Here is a 27,477-nt window from a genome sequence, read left to right on the forward strand (position 1 = left end):
GCCATGGTTAGATGCATAGACTATAGAAGAATGTTTAATTAAATAATAGCTAGGTGAGGTAACAACATGGGTGTGAAGAGGGGAAGCTGAGGACAGGACTCTGAGAAGTTTCCGTTCCTCTGGGGCAGGTAAGGAAGAGGAGGAGATTTGGAAGAAGTCTCTAGGGAGGCTGGAAGGGAAGCATGTGTGAATCAGGAAGTGGAAGGCACAGAGGAAATGACCCCGCAGCACATCAGGAGAAGCCATGGGGCAAGTAAGGCAAGGGCAACAGCACCAACTAGCATTGAACAGTAGTCAAGGTGAGCGCAGTGTGAAGAGTGTCAGAGAAGTCCTGATGGGTGGGGAGCGATGTCGGTAGATTGAGCAATAAATAGGAACAACAGCCTCTTGTGAAGAAAGAGAGAAAACAAGAAGGCTGAGGGTTTGACCCATTTGGAGCAAGAGCAGGCACGAGCTAAACACAGATCATAAGGTATCACAGCCTGTAACCCGGAGGAGACTTGAGTGATAAAGCATCCATCCGCCTCACAGGCCAGGAAACCAATCACCAGATAATAAGCCGGCAGCTCAGGGAGTTATGTTCCCTTCCAGAAAATAAAGCAGGCAGACAAATTACTCTTTGAATGTAAAATGATTGGAAGTGTTGACAATGTCTACCCCAAACAAATGGCCAACTCTGAAGGCACCATATGCATACGTGCAGCTCAGTCTAATGGGCCAGCCAGAGGTTTGCTACAACAGTCGGCGGCCATCAGCGCCTAGCCTATTCAGATTCTCCATCATTCAGACTGTCAGGATAGATGTGGGGTCTCCCCCCAGCCCCTCCTTAATTGTCAGGATTCAAAATGATCTGCAGCATAATGGGCAAAACTACTGTAACTACCGGGCCATTTAAATTTATTGGGTTCTGGCTGAATAGGCCAGTATTACTGTAAGAGCAGCTGCCACTGTCAGGAGGCTATTAGAATGAAACATTTGTTCAAAAGCCTCAACCCCTCATTTCTTCTTTTACAATTGGAGCTGGGCTGGGCTGGGCCTCCCCCGCTCCCCACTTATGCATCCTTTTCTGCCCTGATTGCAGCTTGTCCCCTCCTTTTGTTTAGTTGATTTTCAATGTATTCAGGCCAGTAGGCTATTCTTCCTTTACTTAAAAAAAAAAATTATATATATATATATACATATTCTATGATTTTTTTAATGTGTCCAGAGACTGAATTCTCAGCACTGTCCTTGTGTTCAGAATACAGTTAGTCTGTTTTAAGAAAAATATATACTTCCATAGCACATACAGAGATCAAAGATTGTCAAACTGTTGGTCTTTGTTTTTAGGTTTAAGAAGTTTGATCACAGATATTTACGGAAAATCCTAATCCGAAAGAACCAGCCCAAATCAAGCATTGTCTCTTTGTACAAGAAGCTGGAAATGAAGCAAGCTATTGAGATGGTAGAAACTGGGATCCTCAGTACTGCAGCCTTTTCTGTACCGTGCCAGTAAGTTCTATATGCCCTTTGATCTGGACTTTACATGCCAGAATTCCAAGGGCACACGTTCATTGTTCAGCTGAGAGATAACACTAGGATCAGAGAGGCAGAAACTGAAAGAAAGGAATTGTGAAAAAAGGATGACCTGAGTCTTGGCAGCTTGTAGTCTGGCCCACGCTCAACCTATGTCACCCAGTTTTTGAAAAGTACTTTCTAGCAAAAGTTGTGTGCAACAGTTGTATGACACCTTTCTTTGGGAAGGAGGGGCAAGTGAATTTACAGAATTATGGCATGGTTTACAAGACTCTTTCTTTCTCTTTTTGATTAATTGCTACCCTTTAGCCGCTGTTCTTTTGATTCTGCTAATCCTATAGTAAAAATTATATGCATTTCTCCCATAAGTCATTTCTCTTCCATCCTCGTATGAGGAGAGACCTGGTCAGCACCTTGTGACGCTAGCTGGGATTCAGGGATGAGTGGTGGAAGCCGGAGGTGTGGTGGTTGGTGGGCTACTTAAATTTACCACCCTCCCCCACCCCGTCAAGGATCTCCAGGTTTCTTCCAAGAAGCAGTTTATGAATTGAGCAAACTACTCACAACATATTTAAGATAAGGAACACCTGCATTCTGTCATCTTCTGTAGGTAAAGTCACTTGATCGTGAGCTTCAACTGTATCTTCATGTTTGAAAAGCAGGTGAAGAACAGGTAGCAATAAAATTTTCACTCATGCCTGAGTGTTATCTCACATCCCTTACTTGCTAATGAATCAGAAACACCCTCACCTTTCTTCCATGGCCTGGAAAAAATCTAAAGTAGCGTCCTGGAGGGCATCTTGGTATGAACAGAAAGCTTTCTGCCTTATTTCTCAGTGAGACTCTTTTTGTGGTTGGTTGGTTGGTTTCGGTGCTGCCCACTGCATGGCTTGCTTTAAGGAAACTTCTGATATTAAAACGGCAGCGAGCTAACAAATATTTATCGGCAATGTCATGCGGAGCCATGTTAGAGCCTAAGGCAGAGGAAAAAATCAGGAATATTGATTCTGTCTTTATTTAAAGTGCTGATATTTAATTCATCGTGGCTTTTTTCTTCTCTGCATTGACCTTTGTTTTCTAAATTATTGCATTTCAATCCTACTAATTTGACTGAACATTTTTGGCGTCACCTTAGGCCCAAACCTGTTCCTTGGGCACTTATTATGGGCCAGGGACTGTAAAACAAACACGTCATGGAGCTCATACCCTAGCAGGGTCATGGCATTAATAAAAAAAGGTCTGGGCCACCTGGGTAGCTCAGTTGGTTAAGCGTCCGATTCTTGATTTGGGCCCAGGTCATGATTTCACAGGTCATGACATCTCTTGGCAGCCTTGCGTAGGGTCCTCTGTCCGTCTTGGCCCTCCCCCGAGTGTGCTTACTCTCTCTCTCAAAATAAATAAATAAACTTTTTTTTCTTTTAAAGGCCTTACAAACACATAATCATAAAATCTAGGAAGCTATGAGAGTATAAGAGGTGACCCTCTGGTTTCCAGGCATTTGGCTTGCTCTAATGGGAGTTAATGCATTGCAGGAGGCCTGGATAAGTTCAGGTGCTTTAGACCATTAGGAACTTCCTCAGTTGGTTTGCTTACTAGTTATGTGAGCTCTCGGTCTAAGAATGTAGGGGCACTTATCTCAAATGCAATCTATCATGTGTTAAACCATATTTTGAATCTCTGTATTACACTGCACTGGTTGCAAGCAATTGCCCCTGTTTCTAACCTCAAGACAGTTTTCAAGCCAGCTTTATTGGGAGGGATCCTGTCTGTCGAGTCACTTATTTTTTAGACACTGATTCAAGATTAGTAAGAGAGACTTATAAGTTAGAGACTTTTTTTTTCCTCCTGTAGCCCAAACCAGTTAGTAAACTAGGGTAGGAGAGGAGATTCTTTTAACTGATATTTAATGCAAGTTAAACTGTATTTAAATCGCATTTATTTGATCTCATCAGAAATCTGGACGACATCAAGCAGAAGGAATTCCTCTCCTGAGATCAAAGCAGCCAATTTCTTAAAAACAAACCTTCGTACAATCATAGGAAAAAGAAGTGTGTACCCAGCTCACTTTTTATTATTCTGTATGAGACGATAACAACAAAATGCAGATACATTTGTGTCTTTAGAAGTTGAAGCAATTGTTCTACAAGAGGTTTAGCTTTGCAAACTCTTCAGGAGAACACCGCCACCAGAAGCTGTCAATAGCATTGTGCAGATGGTGTTAACTCTACGAAATGCCCTTACTTTTACGTGCACTATGTTATTTGACCCTCACAACAACCCCATGGGATAGGTAGAGTATGTACCGGGATTGTTGGCTTCAATACAAGGCACCTCGTTTTACCAAGGAGTGGTAAGCTTTTAGAAGTATCAGACGATAAAGGCTCAACCTCTTGAAAGTGTCAAAGCTTTCAAAAATATGTGGTCAATATTAAAGAGATATTAAAGTATATACATTTATAGGCATAACAAACTACAACTGTACAACTTCAAAACATCATACTTAAAAACTCCCAAATAATTCTAACATGTCGTTTGCAAAAAAACACAAATTAATTTATTGTAGTTTAAGGATTTTTGAATCGATCACACGTTGATAGGTATAGGTTTGCATTTCTGCGTTCTTATACCAAAGATTCTGGGATGACGATAATGGTGCCATTTTCACCTCCATAATGGAACATGGTGTTGTGCAGAGCTGGGCCCTCTTCTGTGCCACTCTTCACTCATTCTAAATGTTGGCCATCTTCGTGACCTTTCTACAAAGACACAAGGAACCCACACTAGAGAAGAGCAGTTAGGTGCCATTAGTTGATCAGTGGGCACATTCTCCAGTCACCTTAGCATGTTTCTCATGGATTTCACGTGTAAAGCTATCACAAGAGAATGGGTTCTTACAAATGAATCAGGGGATAATATTTGATCTTTTACGAATTCATTTTATGGCATGAATAAGAACATCTACGAGTTCATATCTATATTGCTGTGTTTAGAACTGAAGCCTCTTTTTACATTATTATAGCATCTGATTTAAAAAAGTTAAGAGAAGGGTGCCTGGGTGGCTCAGTTGGTTGAGCGTCCGACTCTGATTTTGGCCCACGTCGTGATCTCATGGTCATGGGATTTAGCCCCGTGTCAGGCTCCAAGCTGAGCGTAGAGCCTGCCTGGGATTCTTGCTCTCCCTCTCTCTCTGCCCCTCCCCTGCATGCACACATACACTCTTTCTCAAAATAAATAAATAAACTTAAAAGTTAAGAGAATTATGAAGCTTTTATTGAAATACACTTAGGTTCAGATTTTCCCAGTTTGATTCAATAGCTATGAAATTACCACGGGGCTTTCATTTAAGGTGATGGAAATTTCCTTTATGGATAATGAATAAATGTTCCAGTGACAAGTCTTTCAGCTTATAATTTAACTTATTTGATCTAGAGATTATTAACATTCTGTTTTTCTAAGGATTGTACCTTTCCTGATAATAAGATCATTTCAGGGATGATTTTGCTAATGAGTGGCATGTAGAAAACTCCAGGTATCCCCTTGCCTAAATTAATAATTCCTCTGTATAATTTCATATCTGTAACTTCCCAGTGTGGGTCAATGAAAGATAGTGGTCCATCTGAATGGACCTTAATTAAGTCTGGTCTTTCCCAAAGTGGGCAATTACAAACCGGGGAGAGTGCCAAGTTAGATCTCCTGCTATCTCAAATTTAATTTGACCATCTTATGACTTTTTCCTAGTTGGTTGTGAATCTCATTATGAACATAGGAATGTAACTTTTTGATTAGCTGTTGTTTCTGCTTGGCAAGAGATTGCTTCCATTATAACAAAAGAATGTGCTCAGATTGTGGGAATGTGTAGGTGTACCTCAATCAGAATAGATTTTATTCCAAGGACTTTTAAAACAGTTAGGTTGAAATGCCCTGATAAGACTGTTTAGATCACCAAGGGTGGTAACCGAATATCAATAGTGTTGACATTTGCAGCTCTGAGATACAGAAACTCTGATTTCAAGGATTTTGTAGAAAGGGCATTAGTCAGTCTACAAATAGTATTGCTAAATAAATTCTGGCATACTGTGATATCTGGTATCCAAGTCCTTAAAGACATTTTACCAATTGTACTTTTAAAATGTTCTTACAAAATGTACTTACAAAGTGTACCAAAATACTTACTTGCAAAATGTCCTTGCTATTTATGGCTCTATTGCTACTAACGTTTGGGAAAAAATACTTTAAAAGTGGCCTGTATTGAAACCAATAACTACTTATCTTCATGATCAATTATCCTAACACCTCTGCATGGCGATAGTGGCATCTCAGCACCCTTATGCACTGAGAAGAGCTGCGGTAAGGAACGAAAAAGAAATCAATAGTCTGTAAGGTTTTATACCAAGATATTAATGGAAGGGATAGTATTAAAAGACAGATTTAATTTTCCTTAGTTTTCTCTTTTTTGTTCTTACTTTCTATAGTGAACATACATTATTTATTCGCTGAAACATTTTTTAGAAATTCCTGCCAGGAGATTGAAATGATTGAAATCAAATATATTTGTCACATGAGAATTCCGCACATAGCGATGTCATGCCTTTGACATCCTCAGAAGACAATTGTGCATTGACTGATAACCTGGACATGACTTGATTTTTAAATCCTTTCGGGGGTGCGGCAGGGGGAGGGCTCATGGTGAAGGAAGCCCTGGGGAGCTGTTCATGCGGAGGCCGGGAGCGGTCAACTGCTTCTAGAGTCTCACAGAGTGCCCAGTGTCTCAGAGCTCGCCTGGCTTTCAGAATATAAATGGCCTAAATATGATTCTAGTTTCTTACAACTGTTCTTTAACCAAATATAAAATCTCTGAAGGGCCAATTCCAAAATTTTAACACTCCCTTAGATCAGAGCTATATCCAAAACGTGGTGTGCAGATGATGCCCATGAGCTGTTTGTCACCTGTTTGAAATGAGAGAAGTACAGCCTTGACTGAGTAATCTTATTGCCGTGGACTCTAACCGTAAAACATTCGATTTTAATTTTATAGTATCTTTTTAAAAATTTATATTCTAACAGTTGACTGTTGTATTTAACCAACATATCTCTTTGTAATGAATATGGAGGAAAAAATAACAGATTTGTAACCACCTTAAACCCCTTTTTTTTTTTTTAATTTTTTTTTAACATTTATTTATTTTTGAGACAGAGAGAGACAGAGCATGAACGGGGGAGGGGCAGAGAGAGAGGGAGACACAGAATCGGAAGTAGGCTCCAGGCTCTGAGCCATCAGCCCAGAGCCTGACGCGGGGCTCGAACTCACGGACCGCGAGATCATGACCTGAGCCGAAGTCGGACGCTCAACTGACTGAGCCACCCAGGCGCCCCCTTAAACCCCTTTTAAATAAAGGAATTAGAATAATTCCCACATAGGGGCGCCTGGGTGGCGCAGTCGGTTAAGCGGCCGACTTCAGCCAGGTCACGATCTCGCGATCCGTGAGTTCGAGCCCCGCGTCAGGCTCTGGGCTGATGGCTCGGAGCCTGGAGCCTGTTTCCGATTCTGTGTCTCCCTCTCTCTCTGCCCCTCCCCCGTTCATGCTCTGTCTCTCTCTGTCCCAAAAATAAATAAAAAACGTTGAAAAAAAAATTAAAAAAAAAAAAAAAAGAATAATTCCCACATAAAAGCTATAGGGAGGAAACCTTATCTTCAAAATGTAAGTCATGACACACGTACCGACATTTCACATGAATTGACTAAAACAATAGAAAAAAATGATGTAAAAATAGGGGTTCTGGAACTTAGAATGCCCACACGTATGTTGATACTTCTGGGGCACTCTTGCCAAGATGCAAGAATAACGCTTGGCTTCCCTCCAATGATGTTTGCAGGGCCCAGAGGATACACAGAATCAAAAGGCTTTCCCCTGAAGACGTGGAATCCATGAGAAACATCCTGACACGCAATATGTACCAAGTTCGACAAAGGGTGTGTATAGACTATCTGCCTTGTTCCCGGGCCTGTCCTTGGAACCGGTCATTCAAGAATCAGTTCTTATTCACATTATCTCCTCTGCAGCAGCCTTCTTGCTAAACGACTTCTTTCTGCTTAATTGCGAGAACAGAAAGTTAATTGTTACTTTTCTGCTAAAAAAAAAATTGGCACGTGTGGTGTAGAAAAGAATGCAAATCCAATTGCTGGCCCTAGGGGTCAGGCTGCCCTAGCCCTGCAGCCTGGTACTTTCCAGAAGCAACAGGCCTCCCTCTGCCTCCGGAGATGAACAAGCAGTGGATCTCACTCACCGCCCCACAGAGAAAGATGGTAGCGGGATGCCAATGGCAGTCAAGTTGTCCTGATCTGATTGACTGTAATAGAGCTTAGAAAATTGAGGTGGTTGTTGCAACTACAATGCTGAACGCCTACATCAAAGGAGATGTGCTCGGCATATTATTTTTCAATTCTGTATAAAGGTATGGAGTCTGTACTACCACTTGGGAACTGGTGCAAAGTGTATAGTCAGAACATTCCCGGGGGGCGGTGGGTGAGTCCTTCTGAAATTTTGATTTAGTCAAATGACATTTAAGCCTGTGAACTCTACTTAGGAGTTGTTGTTGTTGTTTGTTTGTTTTTAATTTTTTTTTTTAAGTTTGACTATCCCAATTCTTACGATATGATTATAAGTAAGGTCATTGTGAGGCCCTTGGTTATAGAGCATAGTCTTGATGGGACCAAAAAAGCCATCAAGTGAAAGCCCCTCGTTTTCAAGTAGAAGATGCTGAGGTTAGGAGAGTTGTTTATCTGACCTGTTGAAGGTCACACACACAAAATCCAAGTTAAGAACCTAGGTCTTCCAGCAGTCTACCCAGTGCTCTTTCCATGACTCCAGACTTAAGCGATACAGTTAAAGTGAATGTTTTCTGGCTTCCCGTTTTGGAAAGGTCAGTGATTAAGGGGAATGTGTCAGCAAAGACTCTGCACCTGCTGAAGGAATATAGGTCAGCATCAATCATAGCAAGCTTAGAGTAAATGCAAGAGCTTTCAAATCATTCCAAGTGAAACTGTTTCAGTAAGACTATCACATTCTGATAAATAGTTAGATAAATTGTTAAGAACTTCCTGGTTTGAAGAAGGTCGGCTAGCTTAGTGAGGGCCAGAGCTCGATGAAGGCTGACTAAAGCATAGCCTTTTCCCCGTGTTTATGAATGTTGAATTGAAGGAAAGGCCCAGAAATGGAGATGGAGATCCTGGGACTCCAACCCAGCTTAAAATGAGGTCAAATACCCATTCTGTCTTTATTTCCTTTTATGCAGGTTCCCAGATAGCCACCTTTCTTCTTTTATAAGGGTGCTTATTCAGTCTGTCTTCAGGCTTCTCCCTTCTAAGCCACGTAGCATCCTCCTTTCTTGTTGCCCCCAAATAAGCAGATAGGTCATGAAGGTGGCATGGGGAGAACGTAAATAATAAATGGAAGGGAGTTTCAAGCTCCTGAGATGGCTTTTGCCTCCACTTTTGTTACTTTGAGAGAGTGAAATTCACCAGTCCTTCCCCTTCCTGTCTCCTTTCTTCACCATCTTTTACGTAGGTCATATGACTCTTCTTTTCCCTGTGGTCCTCTTGCCCTCTTGAAGGAAAAACTGCTCTAGAGATGCAATGCAGGACAGCTGTCTGTCTCCTTTGTTTCTAGTGGGCAATCTACAGTTTTGAAGATTGTCACAAAAGGTGACGGCTGTAGTCTCTAGCCTGGGTGATAGGTCAGTGGGCCTCATGTGGTGTGGGGCTGGTGGCTGGAACATTTCTCACAGTCCACACCTCAGAAGAGGCCATCTTGGGAGTCAGGAGTCATTTCAGAGCAAGGCTGGAATGAGTGCACAGTTTGACTCTAGGGGATCCTGATATATAGTTGATCTGAAGCTGAGCTGGTCCTGCCGGGTCTATTGCACCTGGGAGGGCTCCGGCCACTCCTGTTTGAAGCCACTGCCCTCAGCAGATTGTCACTGCTGAGCAAGCTGAAGAACTAGCTTCTAGAGGTTTCCAGTGAGACAGCCCTCTGGGACACAGAAGCTCTCTGGAACACAGTGGGGATGGGAATTGAGAAAAGTTATCTTTAAACCTACAAGGGAAGAGACTGACCTCAGCTCAGACTTTAAGGATAACTTAGAGATTGATGGGCAGTCCCCTGATGTGGCCTAAATGATCAGGTCACACGCTGAATTCCCACACACTTTCAAAGGAGGAAAACCATTTATGCAACTTGAGTTCCCTTCCACAAATATTTAATGCACTTCTAGCACTTTGTCCCATAGAGCTCAAGTTTTAGGGGGAAATACGGTCTTTAAACAGTTACCAACTCCTTCATTAAAAGGCTGAAATGGAAGGAACAGAGGGAAGAAGCTTGCATATACATTATATGCATAGGACCAACTACGCTCCCTGCAGATAGGCAAGAATAAGCACATGGGTGATGTGATATGAGACAAAATAGAACAAAAAGTGTCCAAATGTTCCTTAAAGTACAGCCCTCAAGTCAAGGTGTGGGAAATTCCTAACAGCAACATATACATATACATATACATATATATGTACAGATACACATATATGAGTGTGTGTATACAAACATCCATGCACCCCGAATTCACTTTTTCATGAAGTTAACATTGATGAAAAATTGTAAGTCTGTCTTGGTGTTCTAGATGCCTAATTTTAAAATATGTTTTGATAGTGTCGTATGTCATTCTTTAATATCTCCGTGTATAAAGAGCACTTAGGTTGAGGTCCATCATTAGTGATAGTGGATAAGAGTCCGTATTTCAAACTGTCTTCAAAACTTAATTTTTTAAGGCAGGCGTTTATCAGGTTGGTTAATTTGTCAAGAGTGGCTGGTGAAGATCTCCTATCAGCAGATGGTGAAGGGTGTCTGGGTGGCTCAGGCTCGCTTCAGCCGAAGTGTCCTACTTCGGCTCAGGTCATGATCTCATGGTTGTTGGGTTCCAGCCCCACGTTGGCTCTGTGCTGACAGCTCGGAGCCTGGAGCCTGCTTCGGATTCTGTGTCTCCCTCTCTCTCTGCCCCTTCCCCGCTGTGTTCTCTCTCTCTCTCTCTCTCTCTCTCTCTCTCTCTCTCTCAAAAATAAATAAAAAGCATTAAAATATTAAAAAAAAAAAAAGGAGACAGTGAAAGCTGGCTTTGCTGACTCCTCATTGTTCCCTTGGCCTCCAACCTATGCCTTCTTTGTAAATCTACTTTTAGACAAGTGTCTATTTTGTGAGGATTAGTTAGTAGATAATGACAGCCATAAATCTACTTCACTGGCTGTATATACACTAAAACACAAACAATAAACTAAAAGCCAGTGAACCAATGAGGACGCTGTTGTCAACCCCTCCTTGTTACAAACACCCCCTTCTGTTGTAACAGGAAAGCGGACCATCTCATGTACTGACCACGCAGGGGTCTATTATAAACCTGCGTGAAAAGCACTAATAAGGCTTAATTTCTTTTGTATTTTTTATAAAAATGAGTGGAAACCTAAGTATTAGGGTTTTTTTGTTTGTTTTGTTTCTTTGTTTTTTCTCACACTGGGGATCATCTTGTTGTAACTCTTGGAATGTATGCACCTAACCTAAGGGACCTTTGGCCTAGAGGACAGAATCTTCTTCCTTGGCAATTGTCCCCAGCCCCTTCCTGTACCTGTCTCACTTCTCACCATACTTTGAATAAAATACTAAATTCTCTTGAGGTAGAAAATAAATTCCCAGCTTGTCTCCAGCAAGTCCTCCTACCTCCCATCACATATTTTTTATAGCTATGTATTGTTTCATGTGTTCCCTCTTCTTGGAGGAAACATCCACTCGTCTTTCAAGACACAGCTCAGTGCAATGCACCTTTCCCTCACAAGACTGGATGAGTGTCCTTTGCCTATACTCTGTAAGTCCCTGCAGACCCCAAAATCTTATCTCTTCCTGAGCACAAAAAAGTATATGCTTGTCGGACTCCCCAAGTAAACCATGAGCCTTTTGAAGACCATAATTCAAATGTATCCATTTTTTTAAAACCCTGCACCTACCATGGCACCTGGCACATAGAGCATCTGCTGTTTTGCTGTTGAATTGAAAATGCTTATTACAGCATCCATTAACCGGGAGTGGTAATGCTTGTAGCCCTGACCCTGTTATCCTGTGGGACCCACTGACCCAGGGGAAACAGTATATTCACTGCTGCACTTTGACTGAAAAGAAAGGAGAGACGAAACTCCAGCAAAGCACTTTGTAAACATCTGAGAACCAAGGTTGGTCTGTGGTTCAAGACAGGTTTTCAGTGGCCTGATAACAGTAAGATGAGGTGTCTGGGTGGCTGGGTCGGTTAAGCATCTGACTTTGGCTCAGGTCATGATCTCAAGGTTGGTGAGTTCGAGCCCTGCATCTGGTGAGCACAGGCCCACTTTGGGTGAGCTCATGCTCTGCTTTGGGGGAGCTCATGCCCTGCTTGGGGTGAGCTCAAGCCCCTCTTCAGTTGAACATGGGCCCCGCTTAGGTTAAAAACAGGATCCCTGTTACAGGTGAGCCCTGCTTCTCTTCTCTCTCTCTCTCTCCCCCTCATAGGATTCTCTCTCTCTCTCTCTCTCTCTCTCTCTCTCTCTCTCTGCCTCTCACTCACTTGTGCCCTGTCTCTCTCTAAAAAAAAAGCAATAAGGAAGAAATTTTTTATAAAGATAATTGATTCCATTTAAAGGACTGCTCTTTATCGGAGCTTATGGATTACGTCCTTCCTACAGTTTGGTTAAAAGACCTCTTCCTTTCTGAACTGGTAATGGTGATAGTCATTGGCTGACATCTTGAATGCATCTTCCATCGGCAAAATTTAAGAATAGCAACCTTAATGAGATTTCCAATGGAGTTTTGACATTTTTCTGATTCCTTTGATCCAAACACGCAGACACCACCGTCCGAGCATAAAGAACACAACCTGCGAAAGAGGGTGGGTATGGAGCAGCCAAAGTCCATGAGCCCGTCGGGGCGGGACTCCTGCAAGGACACCAGAGGGGCAGTGCAGGTGGACAATGCTCCGCGAGCTGGGAAAGCACAGGCTCCAACCACAGTTCCGTCCTGATGGGGGTGGCCTTGGTCACAGACCTTTCTTCTCGGGGCCACAGCTCGCTCCTCTGTAATTGAAGATGCTCAGGTGGCATCTTCAGTGTCTTCTTTTTTGGGTCATCTTATTCTGCGACATTTCCATGGCCTCCTAAAGCTGAAGGTTGTACGCAGATGTCCTTATGTATTTGACATGCCCTTCTCTCTGCAGACCTTGTCCTACAACAAATACAACCTCAAACCCCAAACGAGCGAGAAGCAGGCTAAAGAGATTCTGATCCGCCGCCAGAATACCTTAAGGGAGAGGATGAGGAAAGGCCACAGCCTGCCATGGGGAAAGCCGGTAAGTGGGGTCTGTAGAATCGCTCTGGGAGCTGGGCCAGCCCCTCACAGGGCCTCCTCCTCGGGTGACTGCCAGTGGCAGTGAGACAAAACCACCACCTTGTGGCCAGAGGAATACAAAACTAAGAGGCTGTCGGACACTAGACAACCTGCCTCTGGGGCCAGAGCCTCGGGGTTGGTTGGTCAGGTTGAGCCTCCAGGATGGGTCAGTGACTGGAACACGCTCACTGGACTGTGCGTCTAGACCGGATGCCATGGCGGCCAGGTACTGAGCAGTCCAGGGAAACCTCCCTGGACTGGGGCACCGGGCTCTAGGAAGCTTACTTCTCTCCCAGGAAGATATAGGGAAGAATATGTTCTTGCCAAGACGCGTGGGCCTCATGTTTCGTATCACCCACTGTGCATCTGAACTATTCTCTTTGAGGCCATATCCCACCAATCTCACTGGAACGTCTGGACGAAGGGTAGGTCTGGAGCAGATTCTAATTTCTACCCTAACCTCAGTGGCTCAAATGTAATAATAACGATGCCGATAGTAATAATAGTAAACAACCACCAGAGGAGATGGGTTAAGTGGCCTTGTTCAAACATTTTAGTTTTGCGATTTGTTATTTTCAAAATAAAATCAAACTAAATAGTCGACCTGTGATCTTGTAGTAAAGCCTACCTCAGGTATGCATCTGACTGGGTCACATTAAAAGGTACCTGGGAAATTATTAACAATATCATGGCATAGCATTCATATTGTGTTTTCAAAGAATAAAAGTGCTCTCTAGTGTTTTACTTTGTCCTCAAACTATTCCTGTGAACAGTGTAGCATAGGCATTTTATCCCCTTTTTCTAGACAGTGAAACTCACACAAAAAGGCTAATTGGCTTATCCCCCTTAATTATAATTATCCCCGTTATCAGTGAATAGAACGCAGACCATCTCCTGACCATGGACTTTTTTTTTTCCTGTAAAAATATATATGTCAACAATCCATAATTCTGTCTTCCTTATTAAAAAACAAATGCTTGGGGGCCTGGGTGGCTCAGTCGCTTAAGCGTCTTTTCGGCTCAGGTCGTGATCTCGTGGTCTGTGGGTTCGAGCTCCACATCGGGCTCTGCATTGATGGGGCAGAGCCTGCTTGGGATTCTGTCTCTCCCTCTCTCTTTCTCTTGCCCTAAAAAAATAAACATGTAAACTAAAAAATAAAAAAAAAAATTTAAAAACTAAATGCTTTTCTCAAAACAAAAAGTCCCTTTGAGGGGTTCATAATTGTCTCTTTGATCATGAGAGGGGAAGGAAACACATATTGAAGGCTATAGCATTCTATGTTGTTTAAACCAGAGTAATAGGAGTACAGGAGAACCTGTGATCCAAATGAGGTGCCCGGTGTGAGTCTGCACCCGTTACTTTGTTTTCCACGTGACACTCAGGACCACAGGCCTAATTCTGCTTTTTCTTTCCACTTGCTGCCCACAGGCTGGTACCAAAAACATTCGTTACCTCTCCTTTCCCTATGGCCACCCTCAGCCGGCAGGAAGAGACACGAGGGTTGCTGAACTCACAGGTAATCTGCCTGCCTGGCTCTTCTTCTTCTATCAGAGGGCAGATATTTGGGGGCTTGTGGGCCAAAAGGCAAACCTGAGAATATCTTGTAGGTACTTATATGACAAGAAAAAGAGAAAACAACGTTTTCATTAAATCTAATTCAGAACTTGATGTATGAACATTGAAATTTGAATTTCACGTAATTTTTCCCTGACATAATATATTCTTTTAATTTTTTTTCAGCCGTTTAAAAATGTAGCAACTATTCTTAGCTCACAGGCCATAGGAAAAGAGGCACAGGCTGGGTATAGCTTAGGGGTCATAATTTGCTGATGTAAAATGGGCACTTTTTCGAAATATTTGGGGTTCACCCAAGGTTTAAAAGTTAGCAAGATTCTCCAAAGTTGGTTAGATTTTACTAAAATGATTTCATAAATAAATAAATAAAATGATTTACCAAATTTACTGATTAAATGTTTCCAATTTAATATCTAATTCTTACGTAGAATTCTTAGATTTATTGAAACTGCCTTTTGTTCTAGTAAAAGCCATTATTATTTTTCAAATGTATATATAAAATAATTTTTCCATTAGCAAAAGGTGATATGTAATATATCATATGCCATATTATCTATTTTTTCAAATTTTTAAGACAAAAACACATTGGAAATTCAAATAAACTAAACTCAGGATTTTGGAATTAAATCTTTGAAGAGTGAATATAATTATTCTTTAAAATGGAATTTTATTTACTTCTGATTTAAAAATGTAAAAATAAAATTAAAAACTAATAAAATAAAATAAAAACTAAATCAGTAGATATAAAATAAAATAAAATAAAAAAAACTAATATTAGATATAAAATAAAAACTAATCAGTAGATAAAAAGCATAAAATAAGAAAATTAAAAGCACGTGAAACCCCAATACCAAGATATAATTACTATAGAACATTTTGGTAAACATTCTTCTATAATTCTCTCTGCACTATCCTAATCCCTATCCCACCTGTATCTGATATAAGAAAGAAAAAAAAAAACCCAGCATCATCAAAATCATAGTATCGTCATTGTTTTGGAATTTTTATAAATTGTCTAGTTTATTCAACCATCTACTGTGGACATATTTCCATGTCAATATATATAATGTTAATAATCACTTTTATGATTGAATAATAGCTAATTATATAAAATAATCCTAGCTTATTTCGCTAAATGCTTATTAACAAATATTAAGGTATTATGACTTTTTATAGAAGGTAAGCAATGATATTTATTTAATAAGCACCTTGGCTCACTTGTGAATCACTTTGTGATTTTTGCACAAATAATCAATTATTCCCTTAGTGCGTTTTCTTGGAACCAAGATTTGGGGGTCAAAAATGAAATACATTTAAATTTACTCTCACAACAGTCTGTGAGAAAGGTTGCTTTCAGTCATTTTAACCATCACTGGGCTATTGTCAAACTTCTGAGTAATCTATGATGGAATAAGATAACATTTGTATATCATATTAATTTTAATCTGAGTCTGATTTTTAGTGAGGTTGAACATCGTTCACATTCTTGGAAGCAACTATTTATTACTTCTTGGGAAGTTTCTGTTTCTGCCTTTGGCCACTTTTTTTTTTTTTTTTTTTTTTTTTTTTTTTTTTTTTTTGTCTATTCCGTTGTTTGTTTTCTTACAATGAACTGGAAGAACACTGTATAACAAGGATATCATCCATTGTCTCATATTTTTTGCTAATGGTTTCTCTTCCAGTTTCACATTTATCTTTTAGTTTTTAGATATACTTGCCATCAGATATACATTCTGATTAGTCAAGTCTGCTCAGTCTTCCACAGAAAAATTAAAATACGATTTACTCAATGTTTTTCCCTAGAACTTTAATAGTTTAATTATCCCCTTTATATCTCAAACCCTCTGAGACTTCTCTTTGCATAGATTTAGACACACACACACTTCAGATTGTTTTTCAGTGGCCATGCACCTGTCCCAAACCCATCTTTTCCTCCAAGAGGAGATGCTACCTTTGCTGTGCTACAGTCATTTATCTTGAGAGAGTTTTGGACTCTCAGTTGTGTTTCATTGATCTAGCCATCTATTCCTAGATCACACTCTTGGAACTAGTGTCATTTTATGTCATAAAAGAGCTAATCCACAAACCAAAGCAAACGAACAAACAAAAGAGCACCGTTGTAGGGTTTATAATAATTAATTTCTAAAAACCTTCCTGCTACAAGTAATCTGTTGCTATTTACATTGTTTGAATGAATAGGAAATATGAAATTCTCATGGTCATTTCTTATGATGTCGTTTCAATATCACATGCTCCCGTAGCAGGAGATTACCACATAGCAAACTCACATGAGCACACATGTGCAAATCTTAAATAAAGCATTATAAATACAATATGGCAGGACATTAAAGAAATACTACACCTTACAAAGTGGGATTTATTCCAGAAGTGGAGGTTGTTTAACATTTGGAAATGTGTTTACGTTACTCATCAAATGACTAGGTCAAAGGATTCTATTCTTCAGATAGATGCCTTAAAAGACATCTCACTCTTATTTTCTGTAAACATAATAAAACCCTAGGAAAATATATATAGGACTTATATGAAGAAAACATAAAAGTCCACTTCTCCATTTCCTCTCTGTAAAGGGGTGAATATTGGTACCTCCCACATACAACAGTTCTGTTTCAAGCTGAAGCCAGGCAATGCATGCAAAACTCTTAGAACAGTGCCTGGAACCAAGTAAATATGCAAGAAATATTAGCCATTGACAATTAATACTATTGAAGAACATCAAAGAAGGCTTGACATGGGTAGATAGAGGTGTTCTTGGAAAGAAAAGACAACACTTCAGAAATGTTGGTTCTACATGAATTAAACTAGGCATGGAATGAAGTCTTAGTCCCAATGCACTTTTTTCTTTCAACTGTGCATAACTGGTTCAAAATTTTATTAGGTTATCAAAAAATAGTTGTTAACTGGGGTGCCTGGGTGGCTCAGTCGGTTAAGCATCCGACTTCGGCTCAGGTCATGATCTCACGGTTCATGGGTTCGAGCCCCGCGTCGGGATCTGTGCTGACATCTCAGAGCCTGGAGCCTGCTTCAGATTCTGTGTCTCCCTCTCTCTGTGGTCCTCCCCTGCTCACACGCTGTCTCTCTCTCAAAAATAAATAATAAAGATTAAAAAAAAATTTTTTTTTAAATAGTTGTTCACCTAGAGATATGAGAAGGGTAAGTAATGAAGTCAAACTTAATTTTTTATTTCATTAAGTTTTTAATTTTAATTCCAGTATAACTAACATACACTATTATTAGTTTCAAGTGCATGATATAGTGATTCAATAAGTCTATACATGACTCAGTGCTCTTTAAGATATGTGTACTCTTAATCTTTTTCACCCATTCTTCCACCCACCTCCCTTCTGGTACCCATCAGTTTGTTCTCTATAACTAAGAGCCTGCTTCTTGGTTTCTCTGTCTCTTTTTCCTTTGTTAATTTGTTTTGTTTCTCAATTTCCACATACAAGCGAATCATAAAGGATTTGAATATTCCATTGCGTGTATATACACCACATCTTCTTTATCCATTCATCAATCGATGGTCACTTGGGCTGCTTCCATAGTTTGGCTATTGTAAATAATGTTGCAGTAAACATAGGGGTGCGTACATCCTTTCAAAGTGGCACTTATTTGATCACTTATCCCTAATAAGTTTTCAAGAATTATAATAATCAGGGTTAGACTGAGATAGTTCTCAACGTGTCTCCGGGCACAATTATTTGAATCCACATTCTCCCCAAATTTGAAGTCTTTCTGCACCTGGACAAGCCAAGGAATGGCCAGAGGGCCTCTAGGGGAGGACACGGAGGGAGTGTTGGCATCCAGCAGGCAGTCCCTGACTAACCAGGCTGTGACTTGGGGAGCATTTGCCTTCCTCACTGTCCCCTGCTCTCCAGTGTTGGAGCATTCCTTACTCTAAATGTCTGGGGCTCCACATACTCTTCCAATGCTCTTTTCAAGGAGCCGAGGCTCACTTGGAGTTATGACTAGAGATGGCCTTCCTAGACACCCCTCCTCTGCTCTGAGACAGCTTACAATCCATGTGGATTGGGAAAAAATGAAGACGGTGGTATTGGCTGCAAAACTATGTGAATGTACTTAATGCCACAGAACTGTACGCTCCAAAATGGTTACAATGGGGGGAAAAGATTAAAACGGGAAATTTTAAATTACCATTATTAAACAGAATTAAAACAAAACCATGAGGAGAGGCAAGAGAGGGGGCTGTACCCCAGATCCGGGTCTCTAAAGAGCACACATTGTATGAGGTGGTCCAGTGTCAACCCCTGGGTATCAGGCTCTGCCTTGCCCTATGCAGAAGCACTGTTCCGCTTCTCCTTCACCTTGCCCCCGGGTGCCCAAGTCCAAATGTTAAAATGCAAGATAAAATAACAGATATTCAGATTTTGCGGCAAGGTCTCCCTTGATCTCTCCCTGGAACTGCCGGCCTGAGTGCTGACCTGCGGGAGGTTGTGCAGTTGGGACAGAGCCCAGCCCCCACTCTTCCTCCTTCCTCTTCCACTTTCAGCTGCCCTCTTCCTCCCCTTTTGGACAGATCTACTGACTTGAGATGAGCGGAATCTTGCAAGTCACCTGCTCAAGACCCTTCGGAGTGCTTGGAAGCCACTTTTCAATAAGCAGAGGTGGTCAGGAAACATCGGCTATGATCTTTGGGCTGAGGGGAGCATACACTCAGAAGGAGGGGTTGGAAACCAGGACAGGGCAGAGGAAAGCGAGCCAAAGGACTGCTCTTGAGGGCAGAAGCATCCAGGCCATTGTTTTCTTAAGTAATATTCCAAGCAGCAAAGAATCAAGAGGAACTCGTGTTCCAGGCCAGATGGTAGAGCACAAATTAAAGGGAAGTAATAAAAAAAATGGACAAATACACTTAACTATTTTTTTTTTTAAATTCAAATCAGTTGATTCCTGTCCCCTATCCCCCTCAACTTCCAGGCTACCTTCTCAGGATAATTCGATCACATTTAGAAAAACATCATCGAACAGGTTTTTTTAAATTTTTCTGATGACTAAATACCTTTTGTCATGTGTAAACCTCTGAGCATATTACTGTGGGGTTCTTCTTTTGTGTTGTGTTTTGTTTTTTAGGAGGGAATGGAGAGTGGGACAAAGAGCCCTGCTTTCAGATTTAAAGTTCTTAAAATACTTAGAGTCTGGAGAGAATATTTAAAGGAAAGACAAGTTTATAAGGTTACAACTTGAGGAAATGAGAATAAAAGAGATTTGTGAAAAATACTCCCTTGAAGATGTGTGCACAGGGAAATAGGGAAAAGGCAATGTCCTAGGCATCCAGGAGGCCTTTCAGAAGGTCATCGGAGAGGGGATGTCATGTAGATACCCAATGGCTTCCCTCCGCTCTTGGTGTACCCTTCCGACCCGCATAGGGCATGTATCAGGGAGCCAGGCACAGCCTGGCAGAGAGCAGATGCACAGTGGGACAGACTCTGTGCACACTGCAGTCCCATCTTCTTCACTGTGTGATACTGAAAGTCATTTAACATCTCGAAACCTCAGCCGCTTTACCTCTGAAATAAGGATGCTAATTTCACTCGTCTCCAAGGATTACGATAAGGACTAAATGGCACAACAGATGTAAAATGGTTAGCACAATGGCAGGTGCATGGTGAGTTCTCAATACATGGACATTCCTACCACTGTCGTTGCTGTCACGTGCCAGTGAAAAACTGTGCACCCTTTTACCTCCCTTGAAAGGAGGACATCTAATCACTCTTGTTTTGCCACACATGACTCTCTGCTGTGGCTCTCTCCTCTCCCTGTTCCACGATTGGCTATTTCAAGGTCAAAGGGATGAAACTCAGATCTCATGCTTTCTGGTAAGCACTGATTAAAAAACAAACCAACCGTTTAGAAGCTCATGGGTGGCTCAGTTGGTTAGGTGGCTGTCTCTTGGTTTGGGCTCAGATCATGATCTCACGGTTCATGGGTTTGAGCCTCCATGCTGACAGTGCAGAGCCTGGTTGGGATTCTCTCTCTCCCTGCCCCTGCCCCTGCTCGATCTCTCACTCTCTCTCTCTCTCTCTCTCTCTCTCTCTCGAAATAAATAAATAAACTTAAAAAAAATTTTCAGGGGCGCCTGGGTGGCGCAGTCGGTTAAGCGTCCGACTTCAGCCAGGTCACGATCTCGCGGTCCGTGAGTTTGAGCCCCGCGTCAGGCTCTGGGCCGATGGCTCGGAGCCTGGAGCCTGTTTCCGACTCTGTGTCTCCCTCTCTCTCTGCCCCTCCCCCGTTCATGCTCTGTCTCTCTCTGTCCCAAAAAAAATAAATAAAAAACGTTGAAAAAAAAAATTAAAAAAAAAAATTTTCATATCATTGTTAACCATGGAACCTTCGGTTTAGTGTTGGTCTTTGACAGTGCAATGCATCTTTGCGCCTACTGGCCACTTGGTCTGCTTTTGTAAAAAAAAAAACAAAACAAAACCTCTCTTACTTACCTGCAGGAGTCTAGCCCAATACACAGGTTTCCAGGCATTTCTATTTATTTATAACATGGCCCATAACAGGGCTTCTATTGGGTGCCCTCGTTGGGGCAGAGAAGATCAGCCAGGTGAATGCAAGAGTTAGAACATCAAGAAGGACTCTTCTTCACTCTGAGTTCTTGCCATGCAGATATGAAGTCTTCTCTCTGATCTTAAGTTGTGTTCTTTCCTCCTCTTGTCGTATTTTCCTAGACAATGACAGCAGCGATTCAGAACTCCCACCCATCATGTTCAAAGCACACTCTCGAGCAGGGATACTTCAGGAAAGACGGCTGACGCCAGAGATCATCCCAATGAAGAGCTTACCCAGAGGAGGGAAATCATCCCACTTCGGTTATCAGAGAAACACCAGCCAAGAAGAGCATGATGGCAGAGGCAGAAGGGAGGCGCTACGGCCCAAACCGCTGTTCCACGCGGTAGATGAGGAGTTTGAATCTGGAGAGGAGAGTGGAGAGGAGACCTCAGCAGTCAGATCCAGATGGTCAGGGGAGCACAGACCCACTAGGCAACATCACAGGTCCCACAGTCCTTTGCTCCAAAGAAAATAGTTTCATCATCCACACAGTAGTCTCCATGTATTTCAAGAGTCCATCTTCCTATTGTTGTGGAAGAAGGAGTTTCTGAGTTACGAAGAGGGCTACTGAGTTTATTTTTTGGAGCCTCTGAGCCATACATCTATAAGGGGCACGGAGATTTTTTTGGAGAAAAACGTGGAACAAACTTGCAGGCTCTGCTGTATTCTTAGCTGGTGTACTTTGTAGATGAAGTCCCCAAGGGTGATAAATATTAATCATCACAGGAATTCTTACTAAAATTCCTAAAAGTCTGTGATCCATGAACTGTATTGTGATACAAGTATGATTGGTCAGTAATTCACCTTAACTGTATGCCTGTGCAGCTTATAATCAAGTTATAACTGGGAAAGGCCTGGGAAATCATCTGGCCCAACCCTGTGTGTTTACAAATAAGGACCTAAGGACACCCTTCCCAAGGTCATGTGGCGAGTTGCTGCTTTCACAAGCTGGTTGTTCTCCCTCCCAAGAGAATGTATTCAGTTTTGATTTTGATATGCACTATGTGATAATTATTTTTCTGGGAAAAGGTAAAATTTGCCATAACAATGCTATATTTAATCAGTAGCAATAATAGATAGATGTGATATGTAGTAGTGGATTAATTTGTGAACAATGGACTTGTAATCTATTTTATAACTGGAATATTTATTTTAAAAACAAAATAGCCATAAACAGGATGTAATAGCAACGACACGAACAACAGGTATTTATTACATGTGCATTTGTAGGCTGCGGTACTGTGCCCTAGAGTTTGAAACTCTTTCCCAGTTTAATTTCCATCAGGAAAGTAAATCATTCCCCCAGACTTGACCTTGAACCTCTCACACTCCAGCTCACTGACTTTGCTAGATGACTTTATCTTTCTTCCCTTCTTTCCCTCTCTTCCTCTTTTCTCTCTGGTGGCCACCTATAGATGAACACATATTTATTAAGTGCTATTTATTGTGCCAAATGGCTGATCTATAACAATTAACCATAATGTCCTTTATCATTACTATTTTTGACTTCTCTAGCCATCCCCAACTGATTCAATCCCATGCATCTTTAAAGGTTGTTTTCCAATGCACCTGGCTGCCTAGACTGGCTTTGATCCCCTTAATCAGAAGCAATGAAGTGATCCCCTTCCTCCTGGCTGTGCCCACACCGCACTGGGTGTGTCACAGAACTTCTCTGGTAATTACCCTTATACACGTGTGTGTAACTACCCAGGTCTGCAGGACAGGGAGGATAGTCTGTCCATTTTAAACTTTATCCATTCATCAGTTGTGTTTCTTATCTCTTGGCCTTACCCTTTTTCAAGTTTTGTTTTTTGTTTTTTGCGGTTTTTTTTTTTTTTTTTTGGCTTTTATCCATTTTTTGTCTTAGTTGTTACAGTGCCTTGTTCATGGTAGATCATCTACAAATGTTGGGGCAACAATGCCCTTTTGTTACAGCTGAAAAGGAGGTCGGAGAAGATATGGTCAGACGTTCTTATTCTCCAGGTTACAAAGATGAGGTGTTGAGAAACTGGCTGGTGCAGCTTCAGGGGTTTAAAGGGTTGTGGGCTTATTCTCTAGTGTAATCCGTGGACACCATTGCCTGACAAAGGATATACGGCCTTCCCTGGACTTATATTTTGTGAAGGGCATTTAACTGCCAGTGGTCACTGCTGCAGTGGTAGAAATGCCAATCAAAAGAGCCCACTTGTTTCTCTTCTTCTGAATCTGAAATATAAGCCTGCTTCTAAATTGTCTCAATGTTTTAAATTATCTACTACCAGATAGTAGTAATCCGCCCAAAGGGACAGAAGCATTTATAAAACTCAGGGATCTCTGGGTTTGGTTTTTTGTTTCTTGTTTTTGTTTTTCGTTTTTGTTTTCCCATTATTGCTTAAACAAACAAGCAGGCAAAGCAACGGAAAAACCTTATGACCCATGAGAGGGAGTCATGGAGTCATTATCCTCACACTATAGATGAAGATACAGCGACAGAACGGGGGCGTCAGAAATCACCTTTACAAAGCCATATGCAAAGCCAATTCCTGAGAGGTAGAGAACACTGTATTCCTTGCTGGATTCTCCATATAACAAAAGAAATCCAAACTGTGAAGGCCCCTTCCCAGAGCAGACAGCAAAGTCTAAGGATTAGTGGAATTTATCTGATCCTTCTGTTTTTCTCTGAGATGCTGGTGCCCTGTGGGAGAGGGATGGTGAGACTTAGTGAATAGAAGGGAACTTGCCCTTTTAATTGGTAGAAGCCAAAATGAGTCATTTGCCCCGAAGCCGTCTGTTCATGTAGACAGTGTCTGGCCCTTGCTGCCTGAGTCTAGAAATTGGCCCTGGAACGCCTTCCTGAAATGTATGGTAGGTTGAGGGCCCTTGTGGTCCTGGTGGCTCTGGTAGCTTGGAGAGCTCATGGTGGACATGGCCTCTTTGCTTAGTCACCCAGGATTGTTTCAAAATGCAGTGTGATCTGATCTTCATTTCCTGGCGACAGCCCACGCTGGGGTTTGGTTGAGCGTGTGATAGGTGCCCCAAGAATGCTCTTGGGTATCAGTTTCACATCATGAGTTTTTCCAACAGGCACCGGGCCGTGCAGCAGAGAAAGTTCCCTCTGGAGTGTTGAGGGAGCTCTGCTGCTTACTCCCGACTCAGCTCGGGGAGAGGTTGGAGTCCCTCAGAGGGGCTCTCCTGGGCCTGGCCGCTGGTCCACTGAGCCTCGCAGTTTGCCCTCTTATCTTCAACCTCGGAGAAGCCAACACACAACCCACAGAATCCTGTCTTCCCTCCATAAGTTTTTTTTCTTTTTTTCTTTTTCTTTTTTTTCTTCCTTTCTCAAACGTGCTCCTATTGTGTGCCTCAGTGGTCTTTAGGTTTCAGTAACTTCTGAAATGGGGTAAAGTCGCATTTCCTTTCATGTATCCTATATGGCAGCTTTCTACCTGAAAGGTTTTCTACATGTTTGCTGGTGTTTGGGATGTGGCAGATATGTTTATTCACCCTGCCCAAACCTGACGTGATGCCATGGGACCTCCCCGGTCTTTATCAGCCTCCTACCAGAGAAACAAACGTTGGCTGTAGATAGGAATGCGCCATGGCAGAGTGGTGATGACATTCCAGACACTTTGTCATGCTTCCCCCCATGCTTTTCCCTCTCTTTCGTGAAGGCCATATACTTTTGTGCTTCTCTTCTTAGAAAAAGTTAAAGGGCCATGGGAAGTAGGTCTGGAAATGCCACCGGAATTCAGTGATAGAATTATCATTCCTCTATGTAAGAAGTGACTACTACTGCTAGGCTCTTTAGCCTACCATTTTGGTTTCAGCCTGCAGGGAAGCTTCTAGAAGACTTCCTTGCCTATCTGGATGCCTGCCACTGAGATCATTTCGATTTTTAAATCAGTGTAGTTCAGAGCTCAGGCTCTGAAGTCAGACCACTTTTAGCTGTGGGGCTGTGGGCAGCCTGGTTATCTTCCCTAAGCTGAAATGTACTGATTGATAAATAAGGTGATAATCTTATCTACCTCAGAGAATGATCATGAGGGTTAAATGAGATAGTATTTGTAAAATTCTTAGCTTAGTGCTTGTTTTGTAGGAAGAGCTTGATCACTAACAGCTATACTAATTTAGGCCAAAATGTATGTACTCATGACAGAGGACATACATTCAATTAATTACATAAAGAGGTATAAATAATGGACACCTGAGACTTTTCTGAGAAGTAGTTTGAATGACATTATAGAGGATATTTGGGGCTATCCATCAATCAATAGCAAAACCAGAGATCAGATCTGGATATGGATTCATGGTTTTCCGGCAAAGCTTATTGAATTTTTTTGTCATTACCTCAAAATTATTGTGTTTTCTTGTTTGGAGGATGGTTACCATGGTGTCCAATCCAAATCATGGTTCATCCTCAAAGAGACAGTGAATTTAGAAGACCTACCTCTGTTTATCATGACAGGCACCCTGTGAAAAAAGGGAAAATTGCTCTTTGTCGGGGAAACATTCAATGCGGTTTAATTCCTCAGCTTGGAGTCTTTTCCATAAGAGACCTCCTCTGCAAAAGAGTGATTATTTTAACTTATAAATATTAACTAGTTAAATAAGTGTTTAAGGATTTTCAGCATGGAAAAAAGTAGTTTCTATTACATTTGATAACTTCCTGAAATTAGGGAGAGTAGTTGTTTTGTTTTTTTCTTTATAAATAAAGTCAGTGAGTGTGTTGGTGTTATCTAGAATTTTTGCAAATATATTTCATGTATGAGTAATACAGGTGGTTTCTTGTAGTTTTAATTTTTTTTTTTTTTTTCATGACTAAACTCTGTCAAGTATCCTATTTGTAACTCCTCCTGAGAAAAGCCAGTAGTGCAGACAGAAAGCTTCCTTTTAGGACATCAGTCACTGCTAATTGTTAATTGGGCCATAAGCCGAGGGGAATAAAAGAGATGCCTGGATCAGCGCTAGTCACTTCTGTAATTAACAAGTGATATGTTGTTTCTCTGCGCACAATATTTGATTGAATAAATTCTTTTTCTTTCTGAGAGTCTAACCAGCTTCTGAGCCAAGGGTGCTCAAAGTGAGTATGATGGGTTTGAAATCGAAATTTCCATTGCTCAGCCTTCTTCCGGTTAGGGCTTATTCAACAAAGTAATATGAGCCACGTTGTAAACTGAACCAAGACAGTCACTACTCTGTTTCCAGACATAGTGATACAGATCTTGAATTAAAATGGGTGGTCCTAAAATCAAGGTATATACCCTGTGTTCTAAGAGATCAGTCTTGAATAGAACAGTAATAATAGCCAATATTCATAGAGTGCTTACTATATTTCAGGCAGTATTCAAAGTACTTTGCCTACATAGATGCAGTGTCGTCCCATCTTAAAAGAAGGTTCAGAGAGATCGAGTAACAGGTCCAAGGTCTCCCTGCTTCCAACAAAGACCTTGGGAACCAGGTCTATTTGGTTTGTAACCATTGACCTAAACTTTCTCCCTGAGGAGAATTAAGAATTTAACTTTTTCTCACTGGGGAAAGATGCAATGGAAAGAAACAGAGGACCTTCATCCTACCAAAAAAGAACTTGGCTTTAAAATGGACAAATAAATACAGTGGAAGGTGATGTGTTTGAAAATCTGTTTTTACAAACTTAAAGGATGATTATATCATGAGAAGAATTGATCATTCTTGGCATTAAGATTGTTTTCTGATAACAATTAAAATGTTTTGTGTCTGATTTTACATTGAGCTTTTTTGAATATCAATTATAAGTTGTTTCCAAAGAACTTTGTTCTTGATTCCCAAATGAGGTCCCAACCAAGCAATCTCCACATGCTGCTTACCCACAATGGAAATACAAACCAGCAACCCACTGAGAGGGTGGGAAGGGGTTGGGAGAATGACCAACTACTGTTAAACTGCTAAACAACTTTAGTAGTTAAAGAGGTACGTATATGCTTGGTAAGCATACCATTGATTGGAAACGAATTATGTGTCTGGCTTTTACTAGGAACTTTTCAGATACATTTTAAAAAATTTAATTCTCATAACAGTCTTATGAAATAAGTAATATGATTATTATCCCCATTTTACAGGTGAAGAAACAGAGTGTCAGAAAAGCTTTCTTTCATCAAGGGCACACAGCTGATCCAAGTGTTCATCAAAGACACAAATGGCATTTAGAGCTGTTTGACTCCAAAGCCACTAATTTTTTTTTTTTTATGTTTATTTATTTTTGAGAGAGAGAGGGAGACACAGACTCTGAAGCAGGCTCCAGGCTCTGAGCTGTCAGCACAAAGCCCGACACGGGGCTCGAAATCACGAACCATGACCTGAGCTGAAGTCGGAGGCTTAACCGACTGAGCCGCCCAGG

The 27,477-nt window shown here is 41.3% G+C and overlaps 1 protein-coding gene across 1 annotated transcript in view; it reads left to right on the forward strand.

Annotated features, from left to right (window-relative positions):
- The window catches only part of SLC9A4 (solute carrier family 9 member A4), a 70,534-nt gene extending 43,688 nt beyond the window's left edge, over nt 1–26,846 (forward strand). The window contains exons 8-12 of the mRNA XM_058684569.1: nt 1,330–1,491; nt 7,390–7,486; nt 12,796–12,927; nt 14,394–14,481; nt 21,248–26,846. Of these exons, the coding sequence (XP_058540552.1) occupies nt 1,330–1,491; nt 7,390–7,486; nt 12,796–12,927; nt 14,394–14,481; nt 21,248–21,603 (835 nt within the window). The 3' untranslated portion in view covers nt 21,604–26,846. The remainder of the gene's footprint in view (nt 1–1,329; nt 1,492–7,389; nt 7,487–12,795; nt 12,928–14,393; nt 14,482–21,247) is intronic.
- The last annotated feature ends 631 nt before the right edge of the window (nt 26,847–27,477 follow it).

Source organism: Neofelis nebulosa, chromosome 9, assembly GCF_028018385.1.
Source record: "Neofelis nebulosa isolate mNeoNeb1 chromosome 9, mNeoNeb1.pri, whole genome shotgun sequence".
Classification (NCBI taxonomy): domain Eukaryota; kingdom Metazoa; phylum Chordata; class Mammalia; order Carnivora; family Felidae; genus Neofelis; species Neofelis nebulosa.